Source organism: Abramis brama (genome assembly GCF_963993115.1).
Source record: "Abramis brama genome assembly, chromosome: 9".
In the NCBI taxonomy this organism is placed as follows: Eukaryota; Metazoa; Chordata; class Actinopteri; order Cypriniformes; family Leuciscidae; genus Abramis; species Abramis brama.
The window spans coordinates 23,521,483-23,534,145 of record NC_139971.1 but is presented as its reverse complement, the minus strand read 5'-3'; the positions used below and the strand labels follow the sequence as shown (position 1 = coordinate 23,534,145).

At 40.5% G+C, this 12,663-nt stretch overlaps 1 protein-coding gene across 1 annotated transcript; it reads right to left on the bottom strand.

Annotated features, from left to right (window-relative positions):
- Window positions 1–4,608: 4,608 nt before the first annotated feature.
- Window positions 4,609–8,225, bottom strand: LOC311089556 (uncharacterized protein). Its single transcript, XM_084124279.1, has 2 exons — window positions 6,584–8,225; window positions 4,609–6,184 (listed from the first exon to the last, which is right to left on the bottom strand). Exons 1-2 carry the CDS (start codon window positions 7,439–7,441, stop codon window positions 5,957–5,959), a joined length of 1,086 nt encoding a protein of 361 aa, XP_083980405.1. The 5' UTR covers window positions 7,442–8,225; the 3' UTR covers window positions 4,609–5,956.
- Window positions 8,226–12,663: the final 4,438 nt, after the last annotated feature.

The following is a 12,663-nucleotide window of genomic DNA, read 5'->3' as shown; positions in this document are numbered from 1 at the left end:
TACGGAAAGTCCAGATGGTAAGTTTCAAATATTGTGTAGAGTATTAGGGTATCATTGCATTTTTCCTCATGCAAGTTGTGAGTGACACATATGTAGTATGATATAATGGTATTTTGTTTTCTTAAGAAAATGTGGGGGGTGTTTTTGCCTGTGCAAATGGTCCAAATATATTCTAGGTGGTTGCTAGGGTGTTGTTAAGTGTTTTCTGTGGTGTTCACTGTTCTGTGTGATTTTTAGGTGGATGGCGCTGATAAATGGTTGCTAGAGAATCCGTGTATCATATCCGTAAAAAAAAAAAAAAAAAAAAAAAAACGAAAAACAAGAATTCAGCTTGATTTTTCGTTTTTCGTTCTGAGGTAGAAAAATTAATAAACAGCTGGAATATTCGATTTCTACAGGTGGGCGGGAATGAAACGCCCCTTTCCTCTGATTTTTCAGCCGAAGATCAAACTGTCCCGTCATCAGTTCTCAGTTGTGCGGATTCTTAACGCGTTTATTGCAACTACATTTCATATTTTTTGGCTCGACACAACCCGTACTGGGGAATAGACTAGACAGGGCTTTCTTCTGTGTAGATAATTCACCTATGCTTTGCATCACCTGGGTATGCAGGGGAGACCGGGGACAGTTGCAACACTTTTTGTATTTCTCTCAGTTACTCATAGACTATATATAGATTTGTATATATTAAACTTGCATCTGTCTGCTAATTACCCATACCATTTAAAGATGATTATATATGACATATCGTTCACAGTATTTATTTGAATGGAAGAAGTCAGATGTTGCAACTGACCCCGACCCAGGGGACGGTTGCAACACAACCCAGGGACGGTTGCAACACGTTAAAAATACCTAATTTTTTAATTTTAGCTTTTTGTCTCAATGAGCATATAATTCTGAAAATATTAACTGTTTTAGGCCTACTATAATATTATAGTATTATTTATTTCAATAATATTATTGTAGCCTATAATTTATTTATTTAGTCATATTTATCAAATAACAGTTATTGAGTTTTTTTTTGTTTATGTGTAGAACATAGGCATACATAGATTCAGTGTGCAGGTATTACAGATGCTATTCAGTCTCTCCATATTTCAGTGTCAGACAGGAAGAATTGAACAATTTGCAGTGCAACAAACTTTTATTAAACATGCAATTTATAACTTGTTGCAACTGTCCCAAACCCTATCAGCCATGACAGAACATCATGTGCCTGCCAGACACTGACTTTGACACATGCTAACCATGTCACTTAGAAGTCAACAAAACAATAATTCAAACTAAGTAAGTTTTGATTAATTCATACAAAATTTCTGGACAATATGACAAAAAATATATCTCATGAAAAAATTTACTTTCATACCTCCAAAACAAGTTTTGTTCAATAAATGCAGCAGCAAATGTTGAATATTTCTAATGTCTTCTTGGTGGGGGGAGGGTCTAACTGTGCATGTACATGAGTGTCATCACTCTAGCTTGTTTCTGATTGGAGAAAAATGACATGTTGCAACCATCCCCATGTTGCAACTGTCCCTGGTCTCCCCCACTAGGTAAATGACGGCTGTTAGCCTACCATGGTGGCCCTCGCCCAGTATTATTATTATTTTTTTTAATTATAAATGAAGATATAAATCAGTATAATTAGTTGTAAATTAAATATTTTTAACACCAATACAAAAAGAAAAAAATAATGCATTGACTATATAATAGGCCTAAATTAACGTTAACGCATGAACTGTCATTCAGACTGACTATCCAACAACCGGAGAACAGAGAACAACAGAGATAGGCCGCTGTCGGTAGCCTAAAAGAGGCCTAGAAATAGGGTTTCGTTCCGACAAACGGGGCACTACTTTTTCTTTTGCTCAATATGTTCAACGTTAATAAAAGGTATCCAAGCAAAAAGTTCTCCACGCATTATCCTGCAGTTAATGAGAAAAGTGTAATTTATTGGCGCACTATATTGACTGCGTATTGAGACATATAAAACTGTTGAGCTAGATTTTCAACCAATCAGCATCGAAAATGTAAGTAGGTCAGAGCCGAAATCAAGCCAATATCACTACGCACATGTAAACATGGAGGAGGACGTAAGCAGCGCATCTTCATCTGATAGCGGCGATCGAGCTCGATTAACACCCGTAAAGTGTATTCTTCATGTCGGAAAAGATGGTGGGAAAGGTCCGCAGCCCTTTACTGAAGTCCGATGGGAAAAAAAATCAAGCAATGTGCGTAGGAATGGCTCAGAACGTCGGACACTACGGAGCTAACGTTAGCTATTGCTAATAAACATGTTGCCCTCCTGGACAAACTGGTCTCTGATGTCCCAACAACTACGGGTTTCACCCGGCCTGCTATCGGCGTTTTATAGACAAAAAACGCTTGACTTGTATGTGTATATATATATTTTAAATGTTATATATATATATGTATCCAGTAAAAATAATTTTAGTCAATATATATATATATATACAGTACTGTGCAAAAGTAAAAAAAAAAAAAAAGGTTTTAAGTCAGTTATTTATATCTTTTGCTGTCGTGTCAGTGGGAAATATCAGTTTACATTTCCAAACATTCTTTTTGCCATTAATTGTAATAATCCAGTAAGATTTCTGTATGCACAAGGAGTCTGACAACAGCCGGGATGATCTGATCTCACCATCATCGAGTCCGTCTGTCTACAGACAAACTAAATCCAGAAGAACTGCGGAACGTCTCCGAGATGCTTGAAGAAACCTTCCTGCATTTAATAATTAATAATAATTAATTAATATAATTTGTCTAATGAAATATCTATTTAAGTATCTATTTTTCTTTCCTTAACTCGGCATTACAGATTAAATTACATTAAATAAGTAATTCCGCGCATGCGTCGAACATCAACTACGTAATTTGATTAATCAACGTCATCGCGCTACTACAGGCAGCAGCAGCAGCAGTCGTCACTCACTTGCCGCCCTGCCGCCTTCTTAACGGTTGTTTCTGCCTTCACAGTGGAATTCTCCTGACTCTGAGGTGAGTTTTAGTTGTAAATTGAGTATTATCGTTAACAGTAAATATTTGCCATAGTGTGTGTGTTCTGCTAGGATTGTATTTCGGTACCTGTTTTTTTTTTTTTTAAATCCAGACCATACGTTTTTGTCGAACGACAACGGAGTAATGTTAGGTTGTCAATTAACTAACGTTAGTTAGCTTATATAGGCTAAATATTGTCCTTTTCACCCCGTTTACCATATTCTGTATGTTACCACGTCAGATTGTCACAGTAAACTACTAAAGTCTAAGGAAAAAAGTTCTTAAGTTATATAACGTTAACTACGTTCGTCTAACGGCTGTGCTCTGAGCACACAATGTTTGATCGTGGACGATTAAAACGGCTCCACGATCTGCTTTTGAAAAAAATATCGTGCTACAGTGCATTCAGTTTGTTATTTGATATGTCTAAAGTGAAAGTAAACATTTGAGAGAAATCTACTCGGTTACTATCGTAGCCTCAGTTCCCTGAGAGTATAGGGAACGAGTATTGCAGCGGGGAAACTCCATTTCCTCGATTTACTGAAGCCTATCCACCTGTTTCCGGGGGGCGCTACTGTAAAATAGAACGTGGGTGAAACTTCCGGTTAGGTGGCGGAAGTAGTAAATCGACGGTATTTTGTGTTACATAGCGGAGAGGTTAGGTATTTTTCGAGTACATTTTTCTACTATTTAAAGTCGCAAACATTAATGAGAGATGTCGTTACGGAGCTCAGGGACAACATGTGCTGTTCGTGGTTGTACATATAACCGCACTAAACTAATTCAGTGGCTGAAACGTGAGTGTTTTGAACATAAGCCTAAAACTAAATCTGAGTGTTCCTGTGAACGATTATACAGTTTCCATCCCCTCCCAAAAGACGACGAATCAAATAGAATATGGAGGAAGAACTTAAACTTAAAAACACCCCCAAAACACCTGTTTGTGTGCTCGTTTCACTTCGTGGACAAGAAGCCAACAGTGGATAACCCATACCCAACGCTCTTTCTGGGTTACGAGAAGCAACCGGAGAAGAGACGCCGACCTAGGATTCGACATGTCACAACAACAACAACAACAGGTAACTTAACATTAATGTAATGTCAACTAGCTTGTTTTTTTTCCGTTTGTTTTTCTTGAATTACTTATTATTAATATATGAAAACCTGTGCCATGACGGTAGACAGGTAGCCTTATGTTTTTGCCTCGCATAAACTTTTATTGTGACGAGCTTGGAGGGCACAATGGTACACAGTGACAGATGCTAATTTAATTTCCTCTATTAGTTAACATTTAATGTTACAGAATATCTATATTGATGATATTAAACGCAGTCTATATGTTTTTCAAGACTCTAATGCCCCCTAATTGTTTTTTTAATCGTCATTGAAGGACTAACCAGCTAAATATGTACTTAATGTATTCCCTGCAGATGAGCCTGATGTGATGCAGGTTTCTGGGGACCCAGATCCTACCTCACGGACCTTCCATGATGCCCAGACACAGTGGTCAGACCCAACAATGGAGGACCACACCTACTCCAAAGCACCTACCATCACATGTGGTATGACAACTGCCCCATCCACTGCCTGTTGCAGATGTTGTTTTGAAAGACGATACAGACTGTCTGCTGTACACAGGGATTCCACTTCTCGAATTCAAAACCCTTGTGTCTTGCTTGCAACGTTTTGCCCCCACATCGTCAGCATTTTCAGCAGAGGACCAAATCCTCTTGACATTAATGAAGCTTAGACAGAACTTTGTTATTGCCGATTTAGCTAGACGCTTCAAAATGTCACCTGGTCAGGTCAGTAAAACACTGACATTTTGGATAGATGTGATTGCTGAGCACACCCAGGATCTCATTCCATGGCTGCCGCGCGAAACAATAAAAGCCACTTTGCCGCAAATTTTTAAGGACAATTTCCCCAACACAACTTGTGTCATTGACTGCACAGAAAGTGTCTTGCAGAAGGCTAAAAATCTGGACTCAAGAACTGAATCTTATAGTCACTACTATGCAAACAATACTGTCAAGTATCTGGTAGCAATTGCTCCATCTGGTATGGTTATGTACATTTCAGAGGCTTACGGTGGCAAATGTAGCGATAGATTCATCACACAGAACTCTGGGTTTCTCGACCATTTGCGTGCTGGAGATGAGGTGATGGGGGACCGTGGCTTCACCATCAGAGATCTGCTAGAGGAACGGAATGTTCGTTTGATCATGCCAGCTTTTACGCGCAAGAAATGCCAGCTGACAAATGAGCAGGTCACTCGCACAAGACGCATTGCTAATGTCCGCATCCACATTGAGCGAGCAATCAGACGTCTTAAGGTGTACAAGATCCTCTCTCAAACTGTGCCTATTAATTTTGTCCCTAAAATCGACAGAATACTAAGAATCTGTGCAGCACTCGTAAATCTGCGAGGAGAGCTTATTTCTAGAACATAGACACAATATTTTACACAATCAGCTTGAGCTTAAATCTTCAATTCTCTCTATAACTTTATCAACTGTATAAACCAATACACAACTTTTACTTGCACTGATATACCAACACTTTTTCTTTTAGTTGTTGTTTCATAGATATTTTCTTTTTGCTGTGTAAATTTGTTTAAATTCTTAATATTTTTCAATCTCGTAATATTCTGCAAAAGAGAGAAGTGTGTGTACTTTCACAGTATAGTATTACTATTTTTATTTAATGAAATGTTCTGAATACCACTGTTAACCAAATGTGCAAATGACATTAATTTATTCTTATAAATAAACTCAAAAGCCAATGACTAAGTGTGTAATATGTTTTTATTCAGTGTGTATTTTTTTGTTTTAATTGTGGTTTGTTTCCTCACACAACTGTAACCATGCCTTTATAAGTATTGATTATTAATAATATTATTATAATATTGAGAACAGTGTAAACATTCCTCCAACTACGCATTAAACATCTGCAGGTATGTTGGACAGAGATGTATTTTCTTGTCAGCAAAATCATCAGCCAATCTAGGTAGCATGTGTACAAAGAAGAAGTTCTGCAGATGTTGCACTTGTGCATCTGTGTAGTGCTTATCAAATGGAATCTCCAATTCGATGTCCTCACTTGGTGTCCAGATGACTAGCTTGCAACTTTGTAGGCCCAGACACATCATGGTCAGTTGTGTCTGAAAGGATTAAGAGTACATATTTGTAAAAATAATCTGTTTAATTAATGCATACAGGTGCTTCTCAATAAATTAGAATGTTGTGGAAAAGTTCATTTATTTGAATTTGGGGGTTTCATAAGCTGTAAGCCATAATCATCAAAATTATAACCAATAAAGGCTTGAAATATCTCACTTTGCATGTAATGAGTCTATATAATATATTAGTTTCACATTTTAAGTTGAATTCCTGAAATAAATTAACTTTTCCACGACATTCTTATTGAGAAGCACCTGTAAGTTTAAAATACAATGTTAGTCTAATAATAGAGCTACTTTCATATTAAAAAGTATATTTCTAAATATAGAAAATACATTTATTTAAAAACAATCTTTATTATTAAATTATTAAAGAATCACCTGGAGGTAGTATCCATCCTTTCCTTTAGGACAAATCAGGTACTGTCCATCACCTAAACTTTTGATGTCACCATTTGGCCGTCCTAGAAACTCTGCCAGTGACATGGAACTCTTGAAGGGGCACTTGATCTCAAGGAGTTGTGCTGAGTCAAGGATCCCATCTGGGCTGGCTCCCAACCAAGGATGGTCAGGGTGCACGACCAGGCCTCTCTTCTCCACAGTATGCCCTCTGCTTTCCATGAGTGTGATGACGTTTATCTCATTTTCTTTGCCATGCAGTGTTGCTGTATTGCCGGTGAATGTTGGGTACAGATGCTCATTTAGAAATTTTTGAGGATCTGTGGTGTTTCGTTTTGGGACCCGTTTTGCTGTGCTGGCTGTTAGACGAAGCTTTCTAGCATCATGCCATGACTGTGAAGCACTTTGCATCCTGGTTTCTTCCATCAGTGTAGCTGCTTGTGTATTGGACACTTTAATGTAGGCCTCATAAAAATGTGTGCATTTTGGACATGTTAGTGTTGTGCTGTGTTCAGTATGACAGAGTGTATTACTGTGGGTTGGACCATGTTTGCTGTGGCCTGCCTTGCTGCTGTCTACATCTGCTCTATAACTTAACTGAATAAGACCATTTGTCTGGAGCTGAAACAGTGGGGCCATCACTGATGAATTACTGTGGGCTATGAACTCTCTGTGGTTCTTAAAAAGTTGGGGAGGCATTGTTGATTCTTGCATTGTTGATGTGCCTGGATAAATGTGGTATGGCCTGTGATGGTTAAAATTAATGTTCTTCACCTTCCTCATTCCTACATTCTTCTTCGCACCTGAATTCCACTTCCTTTGCACATCAGTGCATGCCATCCCTGTCTTTCCCTGCCTGACTGCATTTTCAACCTAAATTGAATTCAATTTTATTATCCAACAATATTAAAATAAATATTTTAAGTCAAGGCTACTGTGAAGCAACATATACAGAACATGAATGACACACAGTAAACATTTCAGTTTAGTACATTTATTAATTAATTAAAAATATACAATAATACACAATACAATAATACATTTTGTGCCCTTAATTGTCCTGACTTTACTGACCTTCCACAAAAGTGCTGCTGCATGACTACAAGAGCGTCCTGGCCCTGCAATACATGAACAACCCGCTGTCTGTACTTCACCTGTCACTGAAACTAGCACCCAAGCCTTATGATGTGTTACGTGCAGGCTCTGGCTCGGCTCAATGTCAGCTTTTAGATATGCAAGGTCGTTTCCGACGTCCTTAAACAACACTCGACCTACTTTATCACTGTGTAGATATTGATATGCCTCTGAGCTTTTCAGATTGCTCATCGCTTTACCATCACAGGCTACTGAATCTACAAAATAGCTAAAAATGTTACCATACGTGATACGAGGCCACTTCTTCACGTCATCCTCCCAACCGTCTACCGCGGATGGTAAAGGTACTGTTATATCACCCCTTTTAATTTCGTTGAGGTTGTGTTCCCACATCATTAAGTTTGGATCGCTAAATCTTGAATGACGGTCAACTAATGAATGAATGAGTGTCAACTCCCGCTTGTTTACTTCGAACCGGAAGTCGCGCCCACTTTTGACGCAATGCCTCATGGGACGTAGGAAACTTGTGGATACATAGTTCCCACATGACGTCAAAACATACGGGCATTTGCCGACCCGGCGCCATTTCTGAGGGCAGAACACAACATTCTTACAATGCAGAACATGAGAAGAAGAAGCTGAAACGGAAATTTTGTGATTAAAAAGTGAAAATGGTCATCTCCTGCTGGGTCAATGGATGTTCCAATCGTGCCGGAGGTTCAGTTAAATTTTAGTTTTTTAGCATTTGCCGACCCGGCGCCATTTCTGTGGGCAGAACAATAGTAGAAGAAGCTGAAGCGAGTTAATTTCGTGATAAAAAGTGAAAATGGTGATCTCCTGCTGGGTCAATGGATGTTTAAATCGTGTCGGAGGTTCAGTTAAATTTGGATTTTACAGTATACCCGTCATTAGACTTCATGAATGTGAGAAGACTAACGTTAAGCTTTTGTCAGAACAACGACGGAGGTTATGGCTGGCGAGGATAAACAGGAAAGAAACTCCCTCAAAACACGCAAGAATTTGTTGTTTTTTATTGCGAGTGTACACAAATATAAGTTAACACTTTGCAGTTTGAATTATGTCCTGTATGAACAAAATGACGAGATATTAAAAACATACAAAAACAACATTGTTTCCACTGTTCGATCGCGCCCGCGACTCTCTCACACTCACACACACACACACACACACACATTCCAGCATGGCAATCTCAGATTATGTCCCTAAAGAACCCGCGTATAAAGTAGTTCCGCATTACATTAATTATAATTTGCATGCGAGTTTTATTTATTTTCATACCGTGTATATTACCGTGTATATTCATATTCATGCACATATTTCCAGGCTCGGAATTGCTCACATGTATTAAAACTCCTAGCCAATACCAGATAATGATACACATGATAATACTGTATCTGCTGCATAATCAGTGCAGTGCTTACTTTGTTAGCGCATACGGATCCACACCATTTATGACTGAAATTTTCGCATTGTACCTCTCTCTGTCTTGTGTTAATAGAGTCTCTTTATAATCTCTGTCACTTTGTCTCTTCATGATTTTCGTAACATTATAAATGGAAAGAAATATTCGAAATTTGCTTGTAAAACTCATAGACAGTATGGTAAAACATTGTAAACACAGCAGCTTTTGCCCTCAAAGATGGCGTCTCCGGGGAGGTCACGTGACATTAATTGGCCTGTGGGAACTATGTATACATAGTTCCCACATGACGTCACAACATACGGGCATTTGCCGACCCGGCGCCATTTCTGTGGGCATGCTGTGGGCAGAAGAAGCTGAAACGAGATAATTTCGTGATAAAAAGTGAAAATAGTCATCTCCTGCTGGGTCAATGGATGTTCAAATCGTGCCGGAGGTTCAGTTAAATTTGGATTTTACAGTATACCCGTCATTAGACTTCATGAATGTGACAAGACGAAGCTTTTGTCAGAACAACGATGGAGGTTATGGCTGGCGAGGATAAACAGGAAAGAAACTCCCTCAAAACACGCAAGAATTTGTTGTGTTTTATTGCGAGTGTACACAAATATAAGTTAACACTTTGCAGTTTGAATGATGTCCTGTATGTACAAAATGACGAGGTATTAAAAACATACAAAAACAACATTGTTTCCGTTCGATCGCGCCCGCGACTCTCTCTCTCACTCACACACACAGACACAGACTGACGCACACACACACATTCAGGGATTAAAGTTCTCCGTCGCTACGACGGATTTCCGTTAATTGCAGCAAGTCTATGACGGATTTCCGTCAATTGCAGGGTTTCAGTCTGTCCTTAATGTCTTAAATTCACTTTTCATAATTTTAAGGCCGTAAATAGGTTTTCATTTCTCAAATAGTGTAATAAATGTCTTAATTTTAGTTTGAATAGGTCTTAAATTAAGGAAAGACGAGGTGTATTCACCCTGCTGAGGGAGATGTGATCAAAGCCTGGAGTGGATAAAAGCACGTTCCTCTCTCCACTCTAAGCATACTGTAATCACTTCGCTCATAGTCCACTCCGGGTTTTCAATTACGGCTCACGGAAAGTGCATGTCAGGCTACAGTTGAGCGCTGAGGTAGAACTATATTTCAGTTACCATGGACACACTTATAATGCAGGTAGGGCTGGGCGATATATCGATATAAAAATATATCGATATATTTTTGAAATGCGATATGGAATTAGACCATATTTACGCTGTGATCCTTGCTCCCCGCGCCCCCACTCCTCCGCTCCTCCTTTTCCACTCTGCGTGCGTGTTTAGAGCATGTTATGTTATGAGAGGCGAATCATCATGACTACTTCAGAAAACCCAGCACAATAGGAACTACCAGTCAGTGACATAAGTGTACGCTGAAATAAAGTTTTTCACCTCAGGAAAACGTCTCCGGTTACTATCGTAACCTCGGTTCCCTGAGAGGCGGGAACGAGACATTACGTCAAAGACGTATATGGGAACTCCCTTCCTCCTCATTTTCACTGAAATCTTATAGGCTAACGCCAGCTGGAGACAGCTGGCCAATTGACGCGAAACATGCAAATGCTGACCGGTCCGCGGGCAGTATAAATAGCATGGGCGCGACAATTACGTCAGAATCAAGACTGAACGCTAGCACAGCTGATCAAACGGCGAGCACGGCGGCTGACGTAATGTCTCGTTCCCGCCTCTCAGGGAACCGAGGTTACGATAGTAACCGGAGACGTTCCCTTTCAAGGCGGTCACTTCAACATTACGTCAAAGACGTATATGGGAACTGTATAGAATCCCGCCGTGAGAGCAGTGAAGATAAGCCCTAAACGGGGTCAAGCTACACTCCCACGAGAGACAACAGTTCTAAGCCAGCAGCGCCGCTAGGAGCACTCGAACTGATGGCGAAACTAGACCAAGAAACGTCTGTTCCGACCTACCAAGTTGCATATCCAATGCAATGAAGCGAAGGCTGCACTGGAGGGCAGCACAACACCATAAGCACTCAAGCACAAGAGTTAACACAGTGTCGACGGCAATAGCGGTGACAGCTGCATAACCTTATAGCCATACACAGAGTTAACAGAAATTGAAAACTACTGTGTAATGCGGAAACAGCTATGTAACATTATAGTCATAACACAGAGTTAGCAGCAATGGTAACTCTGCATAATGCAGACTACTGCACAGCTGGTGGAAACAGTTCATGAGTACATTAATAAAACTCACCGAACCCACGACGCTATAGGCAGTGCATAAAACTTGAACCCCTGGCGAACGTGTTCTGAGAAGACAGCCAGCATACCTATATCCCGTAGGCATTAAATCACATGAAAAGCGTCAAATTCAGTGAGAAAGTCTCAGTCCCTAGTACCATCCACCAAGCACACAAACAGCTAGTCAGACTGCTGCCTGGTGGTCCACGTACATCCGCAAAGCCCTTACAAGGCTAACAGCACTCTGAGCATCAGCATCATGTGAGGCTGACAGCTTCAGCAGAAGGCGGGCAAGGATAAATCTGTGCTCTGAACGGTGTAAGCGTCTTCGGAACGCAGTTTGGTATCGGACGGAGAGTGACGCTGCAGTCACTAGGTCCGAGACAATGTAACATCATTCAATAGAATGAGCGTAGGTCTCCAAGTGCTTCGCTGGGGCGAGAACAGGTGGAAAGGTCCTTCTCAAGGAGATCTCTCAGCACTTATTAGTGTGAAGTGTCTTGCTCAAACGAAGGACCCAACAGCGGACACACAAGAAGGTTCCACAGCTTGGGGCTGGGGTGCCAATCGTGCCGATCGCCTGTAGAAGCAGGACCTTACTGAGGGGGATTGTCATGGGGGGGGCCCCATAACTCTCTCAGGTCCGTGAACCGGGGATGATAGGCCAGCAAGGGGGTCACGAGGAAACTGACACTCCCTTGTAGAACATAGTCCGATGTTCTATAGCCGATGTACAGAAGTGCAATTTAACACATAACTGAATGTACATAAACACAGTGCCAGTGGCCGTAGCGACAACAACTGTGAATATACGCAGTTAGATAATAGCCCCATAATAGCATAGCACCTCAGAAGTACACAAACACAGTCGTAGCCGTAGCTAGAACTGTGAGTATACGAGTTAGTACAGAATAGCCAGTTGCAGTGAAGGAAACGGGGCAACATAACAGCGTAGCACATGTACGTAACAGCATCGGTCGCTGTAGCGCCAACTATACGCAGTAGCTCAGTATAGGCACTGAAGGATACGGGGCAACACCGCAGCATGAACACATCCATGTGCAATAATGCAGCGCAGGTCGCCGTATCGACAGAGACTGTGAATATGCACAGTTCGACTGGGATAGCTAGTTGCACTAGATACAGGGCAACATGACAGCATAACACAAGTGCGTAAGAATAGTGCATCCATGTATGTACATAACGCAGCGTAAGTCACCATAGCTGAGATGCACAGTTAGATCAGGATGGCTAGCTGCACTGAAGGAAACAGGG